The 23,310-nt window shown below is 43.8% G+C and overlaps 1 protein-coding gene across 3 annotated transcripts in view; it reads right to left on the reverse strand.

The window, feature by feature from the left end:
- The window catches only part of ABHD12 (abhydrolase domain containing 12, lysophospholipase), a 136,437-nt gene that overhangs the window by 49,972 nt on the left and 63,155 nt on the right, over positions 1 to 23,310 (reverse strand). For all 3 annotated transcript variants that reach the window (XM_088477363.1, XM_088477362.1, XM_088477364.1), the window contains exons 2-3: positions 13,040 to 13,164; positions 1,056 to 1,161 (exon numbers count right to left, since the gene is read on the reverse strand). In XM_088477363.1, the coding sequence (XP_088333489.1) occupies positions 1,056 to 1,161; positions 13,040 to 13,164 (231 nt within the window). The remainder of the gene's footprint in view (positions 1 to 1,055; positions 1,162 to 13,039; positions 13,165 to 23,310) is intronic.

Below are 23,310 nucleotides of genomic sequence, written 5' to 3' on the forward strand. Positions count from 1 at the left end.
TTTAATGCAATTTATGCTAATGGGTGGGAGGCCTTAAAGACAGCAAGAAAATCATACAAGTGTTTTAGAGTAATGTAGTGTTGTTGTAACATTACCTATTCAAGCACTATTCTCATGTGAATCTCATTTATGTCTGGAATCAGAGACTTATCTACCCCTTGGCCAGGATGGCACTTGCCAGCGGCGGCGGCCGCCAAGGGGGGGGCACCATCGGGCGCTGCCACCCACGGCCGGACGGGACTTCCAGGACTGGAACTGGAGTCCCTGGATCCTACCCTGTGTAAATGTCCAGGGTTGGCTAACTGCTGACGCTTGCTGGCAGCTGCCTGGTACAGTGAATAAAGCTTTTTTTCATTTCTTTGAGACAAGGTACATGTGACGTCATGATTGCATCACTGTGTTGTCTGACTGAGGAGCAGGCCACAGCGCGAAGGGCACAGCCGCAGCCAGAAGAGATGGCAAGTATCTGTGGGCTGCGGGTGCTGTATGCGGGGGAGCAGGAGCTGGATAGACAGAAAGGGCGTGCCTGGCTGGATAGACAGAAAGGGGGCTTGATGGTGATACAGAAGGGAGGCTGGCTGGAGTTGGAGAGATACTGTGGGGCTGGAGGTGCAGAAACACGAGGCAGGAGGCTGAAGAGAACTGGGGAGAAGTGGCTGGAGATTATTCTCAACTAGCCGGATTACCGACACATTACTAACTCCTCTGCTCCCCCAGCTGTGCAGTGGTGACAACAGCAGCAGCAACTTGGAATTGGAAGGAAGGCCCATGGGATATCAGACTGAGAGAAGCAGGAAAATGATTGTTAGTAATAATAATATTATATAGATAAAAGTTTTATATTATTAATGTTCTAAGTACAGAGTGTAGTTATTCAGAAAATATGGGGGGGGCTGCAGTCCATTACCTTGCCAGGGGCGCTCGGACCCCTAGATATATCTCTGTCTGGAATACAGTTATGCCATAGGAGTTTAAATAAAGTTTAAAGGTAAATTTCAAGTGTAAACCACCATTACTTACACGCAAACATGAGATATACTGTAACCACATCTTACCAGACACCAATAGATGCATCCTCCTCCGGTTGCAAGTAGAAATTGCATGTGTGATTTAACCCTTGATCCTGTGGCCTCTTCAGGTCAATGAAATATGGAAACCTCACTAAAACGCAAGAAATTACAATGTTCATTAGCATACAAATTAATTTTATTCTATTCTGCATCTGTCCAATCAGTGGCTAGGCATCGCCCTCCAAGTGTGTTTAGAATTGGATTTAAAAACTAAACACGTTTATATATTATATATAATCATAATTGCTCATAATACATAAAAACATTTTTTTTACGGCTGAACCAGTGATTTTATGAAAACAACAAGGCAGATACCCTCCCATGCCAATTGCTTGAAAGCTCGCAAAGCGATTCCAGTGGTCAAGGACTCTTCAGGCTCCCTTCAATTTAGTCCCTCAAAATTAACTCTATTTTTAAAGAGTACTACTTTTACCTCTACAACCTCCAGGATTCTGCCTCTCCTCAATCTTCTCTCCCTACCACTCTTTCGGACTATTTGGCTTCCTGCTCTTTACCTCAAATCGACTCCTCCACTTCGGAGTCCCTCAATCTTCCTGTAACAGAAGAAGAGGTCTCTCGCGCCCTTAAGCTTCAGAAACCCTCAATGTCACCTGGTCTGGATGGCCTTCCTTTCTCCTATTATAAAACTAGTCCAGGGCTCGCTTGTTCACCACCTCATAAACTCCTTAATCGGATCCTCGAGGGTAGCTTCTTTCCCCCGGACACCACCAGAGCTAAAATAACGCTCATTCCGAAGCCAGGAAAAGACTCCCAATTGGTGACCAACTACCTACCGATCTCCCTCTTGAACACAGACCTCAAACTCTTCACCAAAATTTGGCAAATAGATTAAACCCCATCCTTCCCTCTCTTATCCATCCGGATCAGGTGGGCTTTGTTCTTTATCGCCAAGCTCTTGATAATACTAGATCTTATCCACTACATTAATTCCATCAAGCTTCCCTCACTTCTTCTTGTCCTTGATGCTGAGAAGGCCTTCGATAGGGTCTAATGGCCCTTCATGACAACACCCTCCTCAGTTTCAGCTTTGGAGGTAAATTTCTTCAAACCATTAAGGCCTTTATTATAACCCCTCTACCTCAGTTCTAGCTCGGGGTCTTCTCTCTGAGTATTTTGCCATCTCTAATGGTACTAGGTAGGGGTGTCCTCTTTCCCCACTAATCTTTGCCCTAGTCATTGAACCCCTAGCCTGTAGGATCCGAGTGAATCCGGATCTCTCTGGCATCTCTGTTGGTGGCTCCTTTTACAAACGCTCTCTTTTCGCTGACTATGTCCTTCTTACCCTCACTAATACCCTGATATCTCTTCCAAACCTTTATCAAGAACTCTCTCTCTTTGGGCAATTATCCAGCTACAAAATAAACCACGACAAGTCAGAAGCATTACGTTTACATATTCCGAAACCGACCCTAGATCTCCTTTGTCTTAACTTCACTTTCAACGGTGAACGGAATCCATCAATTACTTAGGTATTCACTTAACAAAATCTGATAACAGTCTCTAAAAAGCAAATGGATGCCCCCCCCTGCCCAAGCGATTGTACATCATTCAGACTCTTCCTGTGGCAGTTCCTCCTCGTGTTCTCTCCCCTCAATCGCCTCAAACGCCTCTGTAGTTTCATGCCTCCTTCCCCCCAGGCCATTCACCTCACATGGTTTCCACTTGGTCAGCAGCTGGCATTACCCGTTTTCACCATGTTCTGGGTAGATTTGCACCACAATCTTCTTCGGAACTGTTATAGAACACTCCCGCAATATTGTTTCTATCGGTATACAATCGGGAACCCGGCTGCCTTAATACCGGCAGCCGGCTTCCCGACTGTCATATCCCGGCGAGGGTGAAATGCCGGGTGTCTAGATGTCGACGCCTGACGCCGGGAGCTGACAGCCGCGGTGGGGGAGGGTAAGGTTTAGGGGACCCGGGGGGGACTTAGGGTTAGGCACCCCCCCGGGAGTTTAGGGTTAGGCTAGGGGGAGGGAGGGTTAGGCACCCCCAGGAGGGACTTAGGGTTAGGCACCCCCCCGGGGGACTTTGGTTTAGACAGCGGGGAAGGGGGGGGGGTTAGGCACTTAGAGGGAGGATTATGGTTAGGCACCCCTAAGGAGGGTTAGGGGGATAGGTTAGTCAATACTTACCTATCGATGATCGGGATTTCCAGCGCTGTCGGGCTTCCGCTGCCGGGAACTCTGCTTTGGTCGGCCAGGCGCTGCCGGGAATCGCGGCCGGCGGTATTTCATACTGATTCCTTTCTATCAATACCTCCAAATCCATAATTTTACCTCTTGTTCTCCCTCATCTCTGGGCTCCTTACGGAACCCTGCAGCAAAGGAACGTCTTTGTATCTATATGCTTATATTATAATCCAGGATTCCCCTCCTCTGGCGACTCATGAACAATACTGGGAATTGGACTTAGGCACTTCTTTAGTAGATGACACTTGGGAAGCCATCAGCCTCAACATCTCAAAATGCTCTATTAGCGTCTCCATCAAGGAAAACTCCTATAAAGTATACAAGCGCTGGTATATTGTCCCAGAGCATTTACACCAAATGATACCCTAAATCCTCTAACCTTTGTTGGAGATAATGTGGTCAGGTAGGATCGTTTCACCATATCTGGCGGACATGCCCTAATATCTCCCTTTTTCGGTTGATGGTCCTATCCTGGATATCTTCTCTACTCCACCTTAGCTCTCCTGTGCTAAGCTGTGTGCCCTGTCCTGCCAGCTCGCCAAACACAAAAAAGGAGATTTATGTGCTTATCCGTTAAATCCTTTTCTTCGATTTCATAGGGGACACAGGCTTTATGCTGGGTATAGTTTGGTGGGTTGGAGTCCGGGCAACACACGGTTAAACTTGTTGAGCACAGCCCAGACTCCCCCCTCCCGTGATACCCCGCTCCCAGCCACAGGCACCTCAGTTTAGTTAACAAGTCTAATGCCAGGGGAGAGAATGAGGAGACGGAAGACCGGGGCGCGCTCAGGCCCATACACACAAGAACTATGAACAGGAGAACCGGAAGCAGAGCAAAGCCCCAGCAGGTCAGGTGCGTCAGGGTGGGCACCCTTCGTCCCCTATGGAATCCATAGAGATCGCATAACATCCAAAGAGGCCTCCTCTGGTGAGGAATCCGGAACCAGGAAAGAAGGAACCACAATCTCTTTATTTATGTGGAACATAGAAACAACCTTAGGACGGTAGACTAGTCGTGTTCGAAGGACAGCTCTGTCCTGGTAAAAGATTAGAAACAGAGTGACAGGACAATGCGCTCAAATCCCAAAACCCAGAATGAAGACAGTCTTCCAGGTAAGCCAACCTATGTCCACTATGTCTAAAGGCTCAAAAAACAAAGACTGAAGGGCCCTAAGAAGCAAAAGACAAATTCCAAGGAGCCACTGGGAGGTACAAATGGAGGCTGTACGTGGAGGACCCCCTGAAGAAAGATGCGAACATCAGGTAACCGCGTAATCTGCCTCTAAAAAAGAACAGAAAGAGCCGACACCTGCACTTTCAGTGAAGCTAGTCGGATGCCCAAATCCGCCTGCAAAAAAGAAAGAATTTGTGAGAGTTGAAATGACTTGGGGTTAAGATTTCTAGTCGAACACCAGATAAAGTAAGTTCTCCAAACTCGATGGCAAACTCTAGCCGAAGAGGGCTTACAGGCAGTAAGCATTGTGTTAATGACTGACCACGCTTTGACGTGGTGTCTCAAGAGCCATCACGTCAAAGCGAGATGGGCCAGATCTGGATGAAAGCACGGGCAGAGACAGAAGATCTGGCCACAGTGGAAGATGCATAGGAGCGTCGACGGAGAGGCCCTGAAGGTCTGCGTACTAGGCCCTTCATGGCCAATTGGGAGCCACTAGGATCACCTTTCCGCCTTCCAGCTTCAATTTGCGGAGGACCCATGGAATCAGAGAAATTGGAGAGAAGATGTACAGGAGCAGGATGGTTCATTGAGTGCCTCCCTGATGGTTTTTGTAGTCGACAGCCGTCGCGTTGTCAAACTGTACCTGAACTGAGCGACTCTGCTCGGAGTTCCAGAATGCGCTGGAACCAGATGGACAGAGCAGAGAAGTGCACTTTCAGAGAGGCTAGACGAAGTCAGAGATCCAATCCAGCTTGAGGATAAAGGCAAGAATTCTAGAAACCCTAAAAACCTGAGGGTCATAGTTTCTAGTAGCACACCACTGGAAATATGTATGCCACACCTGGTGGATAAATCCGGACAGAGGCCAGTTTACGCACTGTGAGAGTAGTGTGGACCACAGAGCTAGAAAACCTTTTAGACCTTAGAAGGATGCCTCAAGAGCCAAGCCGTCAAAGACAGACGTGCCAGGTTCGGATGAAGAGGAAGTTGGAGAGGAGCGTCTATAGAGACTTTGAAGATCGGAGTACCAATGACATCTGGGAGAAACCGGAGCTACCAACAGGACAGTGCCCCCCCCTTCTGGCCTGAACTTCCAAAGGACCCAAGAAAGAGGGGAGACTGGAGGGAAAAGGTACGCCAAATGGAAGGTTCACCTCACAGAATGCGTCCATGAAGACTGCGTCCCTTGTCCTGGCCCCGTACACTGGAAGCTTATGTAGTGAGGCCATGACGTCCACGACCGGTAGATCCCATTTGTCCACTAGGAGCTGAAAGACTTCTGGATGTAGAGACGACTCCCCTACATGCACGTTGTGATGGCTGAGGAAATCCGCTTCCCACTTGAGACTCCCCGGGATGAATATTGCAGAGATGGCATTTGGCCCATGTGAGAATGCGGGACACTTCTGCCATTGCTGACAGACTTTGAGTGTCGCCTTGGTGATTATGGTAGGCCACCGCTGTGGCGTTTTCAGACTGTACTTGTACAGAATATCCTGAGCCAGAGTGAGGGCTCTGTAGATGGCTCGGGGTTCAAGGAAGCCTTGGCTGGAGTCCAGCGTCCTTGGAAGGAGTGCTGGCTGGTCACAGCGCCTCACCACCAGAGGCTTGCGTCCGTGGTGAGGAGTGCCCAGTCCGGGATCCAAAAGGGGCGACCCTTGTTTAAGTGGGACATCTGTAGCCACCAAGATAGGGACAGGTGAACCTCTGGAGAGAGGCCCATCATCCGTGATCTGAGCAGATGGGGCAGCCCATTCCAACTGGAAAGGACCAGTGTTGTAGGGGCCTGGAGTGGAAGTGAGCGAACTCCTCTATGTCAAAGTTGTACACCATGGATTCCAAGGTCTGCATTACAGAGTGAATTGACACTCGACGACTGTGGAGTAACCTGCACACTGTGCTGTAGTGCAGAAATTTTGTCTGCTGTCAGGAAGATTCTCTGAGCCTGAGAGTCCAGGAAGGTTCCCAGATGTACCACTCTTTGAGAAGGGGTCAGAGAAGACTTATTCCAGTTGATCAGCCAACCGTGCATTTGTAGAAAGGCAATAGTTACTTGTAGATGGCAGTGAAGAATATCTGGAGGGCTTGCTAAGAGCAAGAGATCATCCAAGTATGGGAGCAGTCTGATCCCCTGACGACGAAGATAGGCCGTCATAACTGCCATGATCCTGGTAAAGACCCGAGGAGCTGTAGAAAGCCCAGCAAACCGGGGATATTGCTGATGAGAGGGCGCTATAGGTACATGTAGGTAAGCGTCCTGAATGTCCAGAGACACCATAAAGTCCCCAGGCTGCATAGCCAGGACAATAGAGTGTAGGTTTTCCATACAAAATCTGGGCACCCTGATAAACTTGTTCAGAGACATGAGGTTGAGGATAGGCCGATGAGACCTGTTGGGCCTCCGAACTAATAAAGGGTAGAATAATAATCAGTCCCTCGCTGTGATGAGGGTACCGGTATTATTACACCTGAGAGTAGCAAGGACTGAATGGCCTTCTGGAGGAGCAGGGCTTTGCTTGGGTCTGATGGAGGTCTTGTGCTAAAGAACTGCTGGGGCGGCCACCTCAGGAATGAGAGGGCGTAGTCGTGGGAGACCACTTCTTGTACCCAGGCATCTGTGGTGGTCTGACGCCAGAACTGGGCAAACTGCAGAAGTCAGCCTCCCACCCTGGAAGTCTCCAGGGAGAGGCCCATCAGATCAGGCTGAAGGCTTGTTTTCAGATTTGGTAGGTGGACATCTAGTAGCCCAGGCCTGTTTGGTCCTAGGCTTGGAGGCCTTTGTGGATGCTGACTGCCATGGAAAGGACTGACCTTTAGCTTTTCCTGGGGACGAAAGGACCGAAAGGATGACATCCGAGGCTTCGTAGTAGATGCAGAGGGCAAGAACGCCGCCTCAGAAGCTGCCAAGGTAGTCACAATCTTGTCCAATTCTGGGCCAAACAGGATCTTCCCAGAGTAAGGCAGAAACTGCAAAGCCTTTTTAGAGTCCGGGTCTGCCTTCCATGAACGAAGCCAAACGATACGGCGGGCTACCACGAAAGTAGCAGATGCCTTGGAAGCTAGGAGACCAGAATCCAAAGCCGTTTCTCCTAAATATGAGGCTGCATCCCTAATATGAGAGATGTAGGACAGCTGTTCCTGCAAAGCATCAGAGGGAAATGTGTCTTCTAGAGCCTCTCTCCAACTCTCAATGGCTTTTGCCACCCAAGCCATAGCGAGGGCTGGATGAGTAATAGCTCTGTGAGAGAGCAAATAGACTTCAGGCAAGCTTCAATCCTTCGATCCTTTCGCGGCTGTCTAGCACTGCAAGCTCTATAGTAAAAAAATAAAATAAAGTCATAAAATAAAGCTTGGGCTGCTTAAAAGCAGCCCCACTGTCTAACGGTAATCCAGCTCCTGCCGAAGCATCCTGGGATAGAAAAAAGCTTTACTGTTTGTGTCCGGTCCTCCAAGTACCACCTACACTCCATTGTCTCCCTGTGGAGCCCTATGAACCCTGAGGAAGAAATACAGTTTGCATATTTCTTGCACTGCTAAATATCAGATTGCTGGATCTTTGAAGCAACCACACGCTCCGGTCCGTGAACAGCTTCTCAACCGCATTTGGTTTGTGTCCAAAATGGAGTATATAACAAATCTCCAAAATAACACGGTGGATAAGTTTCATGCAGTATGGTCACCATGGTATAGGTCACAAAATGTGACCCTCCGCAGTCTTTCCTGAACTCTCCTCCTCTGTTCTTCCTGCATTCCCTCTCTGTTGTCCTTCCTCTCCCGCCCACTCTTTTGCCTCAGGGACTTCTCTAGTTAACTCCCCAGCTCGCTCAACCTTCTCTAGATCTTTATTTTCTGTAAATTTTATTTTACTCTCCATTTTCTTTTTGTTTCACCCCTTTTTTATCTCTCATTGAATACATCCATTGAATGCAACAGACACGGTGGGTATCTTCTGACTTGCAAATGCTATGTGAACATTTTCAAGTTATTTCATGTCAGAACAAACAGACATTACAAGTACATTTTCCTATCTGATGAAGAAGGCTGTGACCTCCGAAACGCATCATACATACTAGAAAGTACCAAATACTTTTAATGAACTGTCAAATACACTTTTATTGGGAAAACAAATACTGAATTATTCATACCATTGTTTGAGCATATTTTAATGGCATAAAAATCAGTATGAGGAAAGACCATGTGCCCATGAGAAATTTCCAGTAAGAGGTTTAAACAATTGTATTCCCACAATGATGATTCAACCATGGCAACGGGCAGGTATATTCTCCCACTTACTGTATGTATAATATAAAACCTGTATAAATATCAGAGGTGTGATGACGGACATCCCCACTTAGCAATCCACCCTTCTGACTGCATTTACATGACTGACGTTCTGAGTATCTAGAGCAGGGATGGGGAACTTTAGGCTCGGGGGGCCGTATAAAGCCACCAGAATCATTTGGTCTGGCCCTCAGAGATTTTTTTCTGCTAGCCTAGAATGGCACCCTGCAGCCAGAATCTATGCAGTAGTGCCACCTGGAGCATCCTTAGGACGCTTCAGAGGGTCACACCGCTGTCCTTACAGCTCCCCAGAGCATTCTCAGGATGCTCCAGGTATTTATCACCAGTGATTGTGGCCCCGCCCCAGTGTGACATCACACTGAGGGGGTGTGGCCTGCACCAGGCCCCCAAATAATATTATATATATATCAAAATGGCCCTTGGCAGAAAAAAGGTTCCCCACCCCTGATCTAGAGGGTTGTGGAGGAGGATGAGCATCATAAACTTCACAGATTTTTTTTTTGTGCAGGATAAAATGCACAGGATCACTTTAATTCTACTTGTGAGAGTCCCATTGCCAACTACAATAAACATTTAGGGGCTGATGCAGTGTTGTATGCAAGTCAGCCATAATTGCTCAGGCATTGCCCCTATCTGTGTGTTTGTATTCATAGGGGTCATCTTTATGGGTGCTCATGGCCCCAGCCCCAATCCTTCATGCAAAACAGGTTTATTTAAGCAGACTTAAAACTCTTCCTAGCACACAACTCTTTGAACATAGCCTACATGGGAGCACTCTTTTACAACCCAGTTCCGCCCCTTCAGTCACAAGAGATGTGCAGTGTTTGCGTATAACTCGTCCCTAATGGTGGATGCTTGGTTCCAGAGTATGTACAGTACAGAGCAAACAGGCAAATAAGCTCTGCTAATAAACTCTGCATCAGGCCCTCAATGTTTGCAGATGTACATGTGATGTATCGGTTTTATGAAGCAGCTTAGAACAAATACACCCAAATCTTATATATAAAATGAATTGGTCTGTTTCTTTGCTTGTCTGTCCGGTTATGCATTCGGACACCCCTGCACAGATTGGGATGAAGCCAACCCGTGGTGGTCCAGTTGGATCCTGGCCCGGTTTTAAGGCAGGCTTTAGGGTCCTGGTCAGACCTCCAGTTGGTGTACGCTGGCCAGAACTTTGACCTGGGGAGCATGTTCTGGGACTTCCACTGGATGGATTTTGATGAAAACTTCACAGAGGGGTGGCAATTAGTCCGGGGTGCCTAATGGAGTGGTTGGGGTCCCGGTTAGATCTCACGGCGGGGTGCGCAGGGAAGAACGTACCTCATGGGTGAGTTGGAAGAGTGTCTAAGCTGCCACTTATTTTTAAAATGTTGACAGTTACATCCAACTCATTGATAACTTAATCACTTAAATATTTAAACCCAGGCTACATCAGGTACTTCAGCTAGTTGAAAATAAGAAAAGGATTTACATATGCCAATTTGCATGAAAACTAGTAAACAGGGGGATTATTTACTAAGCCTTGGATGGAGATAAAGTGAATGGAGATAAAGTACCAGCCAACCAGCTCCTGTCATCTTTCAAACACAGCCTGTGACATGGCTGGTACTTTAGCTCCATCCAAGGCTTAGTAAATAGACCCCACAATTTGACTTAAGCTTTGTACATGCTATGCAATAAATTTGGCCAATCAGCCAGTTTTCGACTGCTCGATCCGATAACGTCAGATTATGTACACAGCACCTGGGACCTGTTATCGTTCTAAAAACAAATGTCGGATCAGATCTGACCTCCTGTACAACATTTCTCCAAAACGATGAGCTGACATTGGGCCGAATTCAAATCAATGCGAAAATGAATAGCCGCAGGAGGGAGCTCCCACAGCCATTTACTACACCGCGATGTTTGGGCGGGCTATAGGATTTCTTCTCACAACCCCCTGGGGATGAGTGACCCTAACCCCCCCCCTAGTGCCTAATCCTAACCTCCACCCATTAGTGCCTTACCCCGCACCCTAAACCTAACCCTTCCGGGGGGTGTCTAGCCCTAACCCCCCCAGTGGTGCCTAAACCTAACCCCGCCTTTCCCTACCCTAACCCTTTTCGGGGGGTGCTTAACCCTAAGTCCCCCCGGGGGTCCCTAAACCTAACCTCCCCCCCGGCTAGAACCTAAGACACCCGGCGTACCTTCGTTCGGTGTGTTGGGATTTCGTAGTGGGGCTAATAATAGGCGTCAGGATTTTGAAGTCTATCTTTAGTCCCATGTCGGGCTTTCAGTGTCAGGATATCGGCGGCCAGGACAGCGCCTGCCGGTATCCTGACTACACCCCCTTAGGACAGATAACTGTTGTAATCAGGATGATAAATCACTAATGTGTACACTTGAATTTGGATGTTCTCAAGATTACTTAATCACTCTGAAAACTGTAAAGTTGGTTGGAAGGTGAGTGGGTGTGTACCTAGCTTTACTACATGATCAGGAGTGTTACACAGAAACATAGAATTTGACGGCAGATAAGAACCACTTTGCCTATCTAGTCTGCCCTTACTAGCTACTAGCTCAGGATGATCATCATGTACAAAAAAAGTACAATTTTAAGTTAAAATTTGCAAACATGATATGTTTACCTGGAATGGAACAACAGTACATCTAGCAGTTCCATAAAGTAAAAGGGCCTTCTTGTGCAAACCATGCAATTAACCCTTAAGTGGGATGCAGACCAGCAATTGGAAAATTTGGAATGTGGATTTGCTTCTTTAAGAAATATAGCGTGAGAGATTAGTAAAACCGAAATGTATTTATTTTTTATTTAGCGTCATTCTTTCGAGCCAGTGAAAATGAAACCTTTAGACACAATATGATGGCAGAGTATATAAAGACCTAGAAAGTGGTGCAATGTGTGAAAGAAGGCTGGCACCCCAAACATTAGGTTATCCCAAAAGCAGCAGACAAAGGTTTTAAAGCTTTTCCCAATACTGTATGTCAAACGTGGGACATTACTAGAGAGTCCTTGGGAAGAGCATAATAGCTCCAGAAGCAGATAACAGATACATGCTAAAGCAAATCGAATTGTAACTAATTTGTCATATACTGTACAACAATATTAGCAGGATTGCAGAAATATTTGTGTTTCATCTTAATCCTAACGATCATTGGCTCAGCTATAGGGCATAAGATAAACATTGCACTTGTGTCCCTAGGAAGAAGTCCACTCATGAAATACACATGTGTATTCCTGGTCTCTGGAAAAAGGGCCAATTCCTTCAAATATGGGGCAAGTAAACGCTCTGCATTCTACGCCTCTCATGGGCGTCCATGCTGGCAATGAAACTAGGAATAAGACTCAAACGCCTATTCTGTATTCCTTTACTAACTATAGCTCTGGATTTAACAGAAGACCAAGTGAACCAGGAGCCATATTTAATGCAAACCCTAGTACTAACTGTTTTATAAGCTGCAGTAAACTAAATTCGCCAACACTCCCGACTCACTTATCTGTCTGCAATCAGTGAACAGCTGCATTCAGGTAATAGCAGCGATCCAACTTATGGAGGGAAAAAAGTGTACATATGGCAAATAATGTCGCACATCCACGAGGCGATATTAATGATTGGCACGATTATGACATCGTAATCATGCAATCGCTCATTAATCGCGCACAAATCATGCACTATAATGTCGGAAACTACCAGCGATGTGCGCTCCCGCTGGTCGTTTCCAACATCAATCATCGCCCGAACATGCCGGTCAATCTGCCGATAACGACAGATTGGGCATGTTCGGGGATGAGGTCGTTCAGTGTAGGCACTGCAGGGGATGAGGAACAATGGTACGATTACGATGTTGTAATCGTACTGTCTTTCCCTAGTCGCCTAGTGGATGCGTGGCTTAAGACATGAGGCTTTCTGTAAAAATTACAGGGATTGTCCATGGTGGGTATTAAGTTTTTGGAAGTAATCATGGACAGGTTACGGAAACAGTAGAATATTTGCTTGCGTAAAACAAAATTATCTTATTCCCATTTCATACCTGAGTGTAAGGAATATAATGTCACTTAAACATGTCACAATACACCACGTTCTATATACAGATTTTCATCAACATGTCTGCATATTAGATGCCAATATAGGACAGCTTCTTATCAATGATGTTTAACAATGTCCATGTTAATGGACAAGCATATAAATGCATTCAGAACAAGTATTAGATTAGTTTACAAGCGATGTGATAACAGGTGTTTGTACCTACAGAAAGGTAGAACGTATAGTAACACTTACCTAAGTTTAAAAAGACCAACTGAGCTTGTATTGCAGGACATATCTTCACAAGGAATGGAATGGCTATGTACAGGCCAACTAGTGCAATTAGAAACATTCGGAATCGGGACCACAAGCCATAGCGCCTTTAAAACAAGGAAAACAAAAGACTACATTATTAAGCTATTCACCACAAGGTCCTGGGGGAAATGCAAAAAGAAAGCTGCACTATTTGTAAACAGCGTCACAGGTCCTGTACATTTACTATGACATCACTTCCTGTGACTCCTCCTGTAAATAGGTCTTCACAATCCCCAAACACAAGCAGTTTCACTGATTTCTAGAAAACGGTGACACACTGTCAATTGACTCATAGCATTATATGCCTGATATACACAGTTAAAGCAGCTATTATGTAGACAACCAATATTCATGAGTATGTGTACCTCATTTAATTATAGTTTCTAGGGCAGCGGTTCCCAAACTGGGTGCTGTGGCACAGTGGCGTCACAAGGGGGGTGCGGGCCGCACCCGGGTATCAGCCGCCGAGGGGTGACACCAAGGTGCAGACTCCCCCTCAGTGACAGGAGCCCGATGTAGCTCTTTAGTATTAAGTGCAGCACTCGGCTTCTGACATTGTGAGGGGCCCGGCACTGCAACCACAAGGCAGTCCGCACCTCCCCTCCTGCACACCCGACTCCCCCAACCGGTAAAAAGAACAGGACCGCAGGGGTTCGGGCCGCGCCCCCTTTTTGTGCGTGCACAGCATACTTCCCTGCCCCGGGTGGCACCGCAGGGAGGAACGCCTGGGGTGCCTCAGGGCACTTGCAGGGTTGCCTTGGGGTTGATGGTCCAGTAACAAATATAGTTATTTTTAGTCAGTATGATAGATTGGCAGCCTTTAGCACTGGATTTGCCTATGAAAAAATGTGGACAATAGAAGCGCAGCCCTGTCAACCACCACATAACTGAACCTAAAGGTGGCACAATTTACTTCATTTAATTTTTGCTGAATTTCTCAAACTTTTGGCCCAGTGGTGCTGTGGAAAAAATGCTGATACTTTAGGGCGCCCTGATTCGAAAACGTTTGGGAAGCACTGCTCTAGGGAAAGGAGTTGCAGTCTCATAAGCATAAGTCCAGCCCACAAAATGGCCTCCTCCACTGTGAATAGACTAAAACTGGGCATCCACTATACAATTTTCTGTCAGATATCTGTCCTATCTGGCTGTTTGGAATGAAAACCTGGTAATGTATGGGAGCAAATGAGTGTCGATTATATGGTTTTAAACACTGAAAAAAGGACAAAAATAATTGGTCAAATTGGTTAAATTTGTGTGTTTTAACCAATTTGTCTAAACAACCATTTTTGGCTATTTTCCAGTGTCTGTGAGCAAATGGACGATTGTCATTGGCTCCCATACTTTACTAGGTTTTCATTCCAAACAGCCAGATTGGACAGATATCTGACAGAAAATTGTATAGTGGATGCCCAGCTTAAGACAACACGTAAGGACTCAAAGTTTGGATACCACAAAATTGTTGGCTATGTACAAGTCTCTAACGAAAACAGGAATATTCTACAATTGTACTTTATCCCTGGACACCATAAAGGCAGGACAGCCCCCATCACATAAAAGTAGTAGGGAAAATTAAACACGGATTGGCCTTTACAAAAGGTAAAAGAACAAATCTTGTGCGTACATCGATTATTTGGCCTCCTGAATTGTGAATCGACAACATATGCAACAATGATTTCTAAAATGTCTTCTTTTTTTTAAACTAAACATTATTTAAATAGATTTTGGTACCAACTTAAATTGCAAAGCAGTGGCTTTCATAGATACATTGACATGAGATGATCCTCTTTGTAATATAAAAGTAGTTCTGGAATTAAGTCTTGTGTTGAAAAATAGGTCACGTCATACAAAAAACATCAAAAAACACAACAATCATGTTACAGCCCTTCCATGTCTGACACCGGGGCCTCTCTCTCTGTACCATTTGCTTCTTGAAACCCCTGATTGAATTATCACAGTGTGATAGAAATGTCATACACTATCTGGATCACAAATGACAGTAACCAGTGACTTATGTTTACAACACATTCACAAGTTTAGTGAACAAAATACGAAAATCATATTTTCCATTAAATATATAATACATATAGTGTATGCTGCATGTTCCAGTACAGTCAAGCAGTAATCTAAACATGGATGTCACATCTTCATTTAGAATTTGTATTGTTAATAATAATACATAATAAATAAGTAATCAACTCTAGATTGAAACCAAAAAGTGTCCTGTGTAGACTCATAGGAGTCAATCCAATTAGGTGTGACTTGCGAGGTGCTGTTTTCTCTTCGAATTCGCACAGTGAATTCATTTTGCAATCAAATTAGCAACTCGCACTGAATCAGTCAGAGTGAATTCACATTTTTCCAATTGCACCTCCCTGAGGGTGACAGGTGGAAAGGCAAATCTTTATTTTAAGGTTAAAATGTCAGGACATCATGCTGAACCCCTTGGACACCCCCTAATTACTAATTAGGAACTTGGAAATGTCCAATTAGCCCAATAATTACATGTCATTTTTGGGGTAAAAAAAATAAATAAAAATGGCCTAAAATCACCCCAAAATCATCTTTTTCGTTAGTTTAGGCACCCCAAATTTAATTACTATTTTTTTTAAATGTAAAAAATAATGGTTTATCTTTTTTTTTTTTAATTTTTCAAAGTGCCCCAAAATCTCCTTTTTTACTACTTTTTTTTTGCATTTTATATTTAATTTGTTTGAGATTAACCACTTGCCTGGCATGGTCGCATCAGATGAGACCACACCAGGCTGGGCTTTCCCTGACATGGTCGCATCTGATGTGACCAGACAGAAAACGCCTAGTGGGCGGGTGCGGGAAGCTAATCTTCCCGCAGCTGCCCATCTTACAGGCACCTCCAGACTTCTCTAGTCTGCTGGTGCCGATCACCCGGTGGCTGCAGAGAGAAGCAGCCGCCGGGGAAAATTCTGTCTGCGGCGCCTCCCCCTCACTAAACCAGACATCTGCAGCTAGAAGCAGAAGCTGCTTCTTCATCAAAGACATCATCGGTGCCTCCCCCCACATTGAACCCAGCATCTGCAGGGAGCAGTCGTCGGGGATACAGGCTGCTAGCGGCGCCTACCCTCACTAAACAGTAATTAAGCCAACTCATTGAACAGTAATCATGCCACCCTATGAATGGGATGCATGACGGATCGCATTCGCGATGCAATGCATCCCGCCGCTGTTCGCATGCATGCCATTATGCCAGTATGCATGAGAGAATGCGCAAAGGACCGCTCTCTGTAAAAGCGGACCTTTGCGAATGAGGGACTTATAGGTCTATGATCCAGAAGCCCCTCTGTCGTCCTTTTGCGCATGCGCTGAAGGTCACACACACCGCAATTGGTGCTGGGAGGGATCTGATTGGTTCCCTCTCACAGCACTGTGTAGGGAAGCCAATAGGCTTTAATAGGGTAACACCATTCCAAGCCCCGGAGTGCATTGCATTCCGAGGCTTGGTGCATATGAGAAATGCAGACAAATGCATTTTGGGGGTTTGACCACATTTCTCCCATTGCTGCATCCCGCTATATGTCTTTGGTAGCCAGAAGATATTTGTATTATTTTTTTATTATTATTATTATCATCCTTTACTTATATGGCGCCACAAGGGTTCCGCAGCGCCTTACACAGTACATAAACAAATAAGCACACCAGAAAGCAGATATTAACATTACAAACAATGCTGGACAGATACATGATTTATACATTGCTGCATAACACTAAAGCTGCATACACACACAACGATTTAGTTAATGAACGATTTTAGTAAACGATTTTCTACCTTGAAAAAATTAACTAAAATCGTTTACTAAAGTTGTTCATTTACTATGTTCATTTAAATGTAATGAACGATTTTTATGAACTACAAACGATTTTTGCATATTAACTTAATGAAAATCGTTGAGTTGACAAGTCTGACTGAACTACAAACTACAAACGTGAACGCGCATGAACAATAATCGTTCGTTTGACTCAGAAAGTGAACGATTTTTTCAAACGATTAACGTTAAACGATATCAACGATAATCGTTCAAAAAAATCGTTGTGTGTGTATGCACCTTTAGACAAGCAGCATGGTGTCTGTAACCAAGGGTTGGGTGCTGTTGTAAATTAGAGTATAATTAAGTGAAGGAGAAGTACATGAGGGAAGAGGGCCCTGCTCGTGAGAGCTTACTTTCTAAAGGGGAGGGGGCAGACAAACATGGGTGACACAGATGGGCTGGATACAAGGGTCACAGTAATCTAACATCTATGAAAAGGTTGGTCTAAACTTAAGAGGAGAAAAAATAAACAATGAGTTTAGCAAAATTGCACCAAGCCTCATGATCTGGGGGCCACAACCAAGGACCATTTGAGAGGTCATCTTGCTACGTCGTTCGGTAAGGCATAGTTAGAGTGGATATTTGTACCCTGCTGCTTCACCCCCCCCCCCCCCTAGCATCCACTAATCACCCTCCCCATTTTTGACAAGTCTGCAGCCCACTGTGCCCTCAGCAGTGGTGGCCATCCAGGTGTGCAAAGCATCAATGGTTTACCATAGACGGGTTTTTTTTGCCATCGATGGTAATCACTGAAGGACCCATCGAAGGTAACCACCGATGGACACCCTACTGCCAATTCCAATTTCCACCAGTCAGTCCTGATCATTGTTACTATCGATTATTCTGATACATCAGAATATCGATTCTATGCAGTACTCGACCATCGATTGTTAAAACATCAAAGGTTTAAAATAATCAGCCATTGATGTTACAGCAGTCGATGGTCATCACTACAGTATACCATAAAAATTGCTATTTTTATGCTATACAGTGTTAAAAAAATAAAATAAATAAAAAATACGTTTTTTTGGTATAAAATGGTGTTGGATAAGTTTTAAATCGATCTTCTTGACCTAATTCAATCATAAAAAAAGGACAATTTCTGAGCGGTTTTTGGAAAAAAAATGTGTCAGTTAAGTGATTAAATGAAAAAGTTTGCATTTAAAAAAACAAACCCACAAATCTGCCATTTGACACCTTTAAAAACAAACATTCAATACTTATCCACAAACAGCTTTCTACACGGTCCTGCTAACAAAATTATCAATTTTGGGGGGGTCCAGGATGGTCTCCCCACTTTTTCATGCACGTCTGTTACATCGCATTTTGCAGTCTATAAGTGCGGCGAATAGGCATTTTTAATTGGATTGGAGAATTCTCGGGAGTGCGTACTCGTTCGAAGTCTGCAAGATTCATGAAACAAACTCGCTGCTCGCAAATCACACCTAATTGGATCGAAATGGGCAACCCGGAATATGTGGGGCTCCAGCCTGAGAAAGCAGCTGTAGGCTCTGCGAATAATACATGTTGCTGCGTGCTGGTATCATTGACTTATCCCTTCTCTATATTGCTTTTATTTTTTGAGATTATATTATATTATGTAACATGGCAGTTAGAAACCGATTAGTTAGTACTTTTTATCTCGCTCCAAGCTTTGATGAATCTCCTCCATAATCCTTTGGTGTTCAATTATTAGGATATTCATAGATCCAAATGATATTTTTGGAACACTCTAAATACCTACGGACATCAGGTTAATAAAGTAATGTCCAAGGTGCATGTACATCCAATGGAGGTTGAGTACATTATACATCATCAGTAAAGTACAATATATTGGTGCCAAATTGATCTGCACCATGGTAGCACGGGTGTGGTATAAGAGATAGACAGTAATTAGTTAGACAATGTCTAGATAGACACCAGGGGGTACATTTACTAAAGTGAGAATGTTTAGAAGTGAGTTTTAAAAGTGATGTTGCCCATAGCAACCAATCAGATTCTAGCTATTATCTTCCAGAAGGTGCTAGTTACATGTTAAGTAGAATCTGATTGGTTGCTATGGGCAACATCACTTTTAAAACTCACTTCTAAAAAACTCTCACTTTAGTAAATTTACCCCCAGATGTTAGACAGTCAATAGTTAGACAGGGAAAAAAGTTAGACACAAACAAAAGTCAGACAGATTAAAGTTAGACATGTAACAAGTTCGACAGGTACAAAAGGTCGACAGGGTCAAAAATTCAACATGAAAATGGTCGACAATTATTATTTTTTGTTTTTTTTAGCCCTAATCTTCACCCTAACCCTCCCCTTGGTGCCTAACCTGAACCCTCCCTCCTGGTGCCTAACCCTAACCGTTTGGGTAAGTGCCTAACTCTAACCCTAAAAAACAAAAATGTGTCGAACTTTTGACCCTGTCGATCTTTTGTACCTTTCAAACTTTTTACATGTCTAACTTTAGTGTGTCTGACTTGTCTGTGTCGAACTTTTATCCTTGTCTAACTATTAACTGTCTAACATCTTGTGTCTATCTAGACATTGTCTAACTAATTAGTCTGTCTATAGTCCGGAACCCGGTAGCACCACACTGTCTCCTACTATATTGTTATGGAGAAAGAAAATGACAGGACTGCAGAAAAGCAACGTTGCCTAAGCAGTTAGTCCAACGCTGGGATTTATGTCCAACGCTTGTCTACCACCAATCAAGTGTGAGTTGATATATTTACATTTACAGGGTATCCGAATATCATTACTGTATACACTATCATCACACGTTTTTCCCCCCATATTCCAGGATACCCATTTGGAGAAATTCTTAATCATTCAGAAGAAAGAGCGCCAGAACAAAACACACACTACTATACCGAATCAGAACTTAGGTAGCCATCAGCACAAAAAACTTTTATTTCCTTGAACAGGGCACTCATAGCACTGGACGACTCTAGAAGTTTTTGCATGGCATAAGCAGAGGTATCAGTGGAAGTGCAGAGCATCTTACTTGTAAATCTATGTGGCAACTACTTAGTCTGTGAAATCAATTCAAATTGGAGTAAATCGCATGGACAGTCAGTCTCACCATTTTTACGTTTGGGTTCAGTAGGCCGCAGCTTTACTTAAACTAGTTACATAAGCTACAATCACACATTACTGCAAAATGAATAGTCCCAAAAATTAGTTTAGTACTTGAAAGAGTTAATTATTTGGTTTACAGATTTTATGGAAAGAACACAACTATCCTGGGACTGTACGGGATAAACAGGCCCATGCTGTACAGCTCTATCTCGTGAAATTTGGACACTCATATATATGGCACCATCACACAATGACCCTATCATGTTACCTACCACATTTTGCAAGCTGTATATACACACCAGCCATAACAGCTCCAAAGAGTCACAAACTGTGAAGGTTTGTTATTTATTTATTTTTTTAATATTAAGAATTTATTGAATTGCAATTTTACAGGATACAAAAAGAATAAAGGGAAAATATACAAAACAAAGGGGAGAATGGGTATACAAAATTCGCAAAAAATTATAATAAATCACATCCATACAATATCCGAGTAAATATTGAACTCAAATATAAATTCAGACAGAATGTATGTGGGTCTGTTACTGTTAATATATATCTAAACATCAGAAGTAGGGGAATGGAGAAGACCAGTATCCGCAGACCTATCCAGAGAGGCAGAGTATCCCTGCTCCTCCCTATATTCGTTCCATCGCAACCACTTCATGTGGGGGGATGAGGCAGCAGTGGAATATTTACATTCCGCAGTCTCAAAATCACAATGCTTTTGAACTTTGCTAATAATTGAGCCTATACTGGGAATTTTATCAGATCTCCACAATTATGCAATGGCAGCTTTTGTGGCAATTAAGATATGACCCATAATATATCTATTACCCATCAAAAAGTCAGGGAAAAAATTAAATAAAGCAATAACAGGGTCTGTAGGTACACTTACTCCCATAATTTCACCTATCAGAACAAAAATCTCAGACCAAATAGGCCACAACAAACGGCAAGACCAAAAAACATGGAAAATACTTCCGACATCTCCACAGTTTCTCCAATAAAATTTAGAAATCGAGGGCCATATTTTATGCTGCTTCTCGGGGGTGAAATATGATCTGTGGAGCAACTTAAACATTTTGGAGTGATTGATACAACGGGACATTTTATTACAAGTTCGGAAAATAACATCCCAATCTTCCTCTTCCAGTATCCTGGAAAAATCACTTTCCCATTTCACCAAACATCTCAACTTAGTAGACCCAACCTCCATTATTTGGGACTGATACCACCAAGTAATTTCCCCCTTATGGCTAGAGACTGAAAAGATCGTAATATATAGTTGGGTAGTAACGAATATTTTACAGAGGGAGTGAAGATGCTCTGAATCCAATGCCTCAATTGTAAATATTTGCAGAAATCTTGCTTTGGAAGATTAAATTTACTCTGAAGATCTGAGAAAGATGTCACTACTCCCTTATCAGACATAGGGGCCTATTCATCAACAGTAAAATAAAGTTTTCCTCAATTAACGTTATTTCAGTATTCATGAAGAGACTTAACCAGGAGATATCAGTTTTATCTCCTGTGTTAAGTCCCCCTGCATTAATTTCCACACTCCCCATACATTAGTATGGGGATATGGAAATTATGGTATTCAAATTCCGAAAATTATGTATTTTCGGAATTTGATAGAGTTACTATCTGCCATTGTGAGGTGGCGAATAGTAGGTAACACTTACCTGCTTCCAGCTGGTGAGGTCCCCCGGCATCTTCCTCCGGCGCTCTGGTCTGTCCTCTGGCTCTAGTGGCTGTTGTGAGATGTGTTCTCCCAGCAGAACACAAAGTTTAGAAAAAAAAATTTGTTTTCTACACTGTACTGTGTGCTGCTGGGAGAACACGTGTCAGAACAGCAGGACAGAGCCGGAGGCGCTGCAGTGGGCAGGTAAGTGCAGGAACAGGTGGGAGGTATGTGGAGGGGGGGTGAGGGGGACACACAATTACTGCATCTGTAGGCAGTGCTGCGCATGCGCTGGTTTTACAGATGTAACAGCGCATGCGCAGCACGGATTTCAGTTGCGGTAAGTTAGTGTAGAGAGGGAAAACTATTTCCTGAAAAGCTGTCATCGCAAAAATGACAGCTTTTCGAAATAGATGGTTATGGAGAGGAGGAATGATGAATTCCTCCGGTAATTAGGTAGAACTCCATACGAGTTCTAAACCTAATTACCTCCAGATAATTTTAGGTACGATTAATAGGCCCCAAAATATCTTTCAAGAATTTAATCTACTACCCTCCCAAGAATACAGTTGTAAATTAGCAATACACTATAGTGACAAAGCCGAAGCCGGCAGCGGCACATCTTCATTAGTAGTTACAAATTTGTGCCACACCAAAATAGTGGAGTGAGTTGATTTAAGAGATTTACAGGGGTATACAATATGGGAGCGATAACATCGTTTTTGCGTTAATATCGCACTTTTGACGTCATTATCGCAGGTTTGACTTTTACACCGTATTCAATTTCAAAGACTTATCGCAGTTTTGAAAAGTCTTTGATAAAAAACGGGGATAACTTTTCACCATTGCATAGGTGTCGAAAAAAAAGTGTAGAATTGGGGTTTAGGGGTGCAGGCTTAAAAAAAATAGCCTGCACCCCTGGGAAGGACATTTAAACAAGAACTGTGTCAAAAAAGTTTTTTAAAAAAATAGGGACACTCCAAAAAATAAATGTAAAAATTGGGGTGAAAAAAAAAAAAATGGGAAAAAATTGTTTAAGAATAGGGAAATAGGTTCAGGGCTATTCTGCAAGTATGCGGCAGGTGTTTTGAAGAATAGAATTATAGCGGCAGGTGCACAAATGCAGAATTTAGTACCCATTTTCATGTACCCCAAATTTGATGAGACCACTTAAAAAAAAGAAAAAAATCACCTAAGTGCTCTTCTGCATCACTTCTTCAATGTCGGAAAAAAAACACCTGCTGCGGCTATTTAAATCCCCGACTTTCAATTAATGGCTAAAACGGGGGTACCCATAGTGATCCCCCATGTTTTTACAACTTTAGGGGGGTCTTACAATTTTTTTAAGGAAAAATTCGTAACTTTACACAAATCCAACATCGGAGTTTCCCGTTTTCGTTAATTTTATATTGAATACGGGGATAAGCGGGAGCGTGCCCGATACTTTAACGCAGGTAAAAACTCTGATATGAAACGTTAACTTCGACAGTGAAGTTAACGTTTCATATTGAATACCCCTCTTAATATGCACAGGGAGAGCTGACGCATGAAGCCAGAGCAAATCGGGGAGGAGAAAGGGAGTTACAGCCTCCACTTCACATAGGACCAACGGT

The sequence above is a fragment of the Taudactylus pleione genome, unplaced genomic scaffold (assembly GCF_031769625.1).
Source record: "Taudactylus pleione unplaced genomic scaffold, aTauple2 ptg000201l, whole genome shotgun sequence".
Taxonomy (NCBI): Eukaryota; Metazoa; Chordata; class Amphibia; order Anura; family Myobatrachidae; genus Taudactylus; species Taudactylus pleione.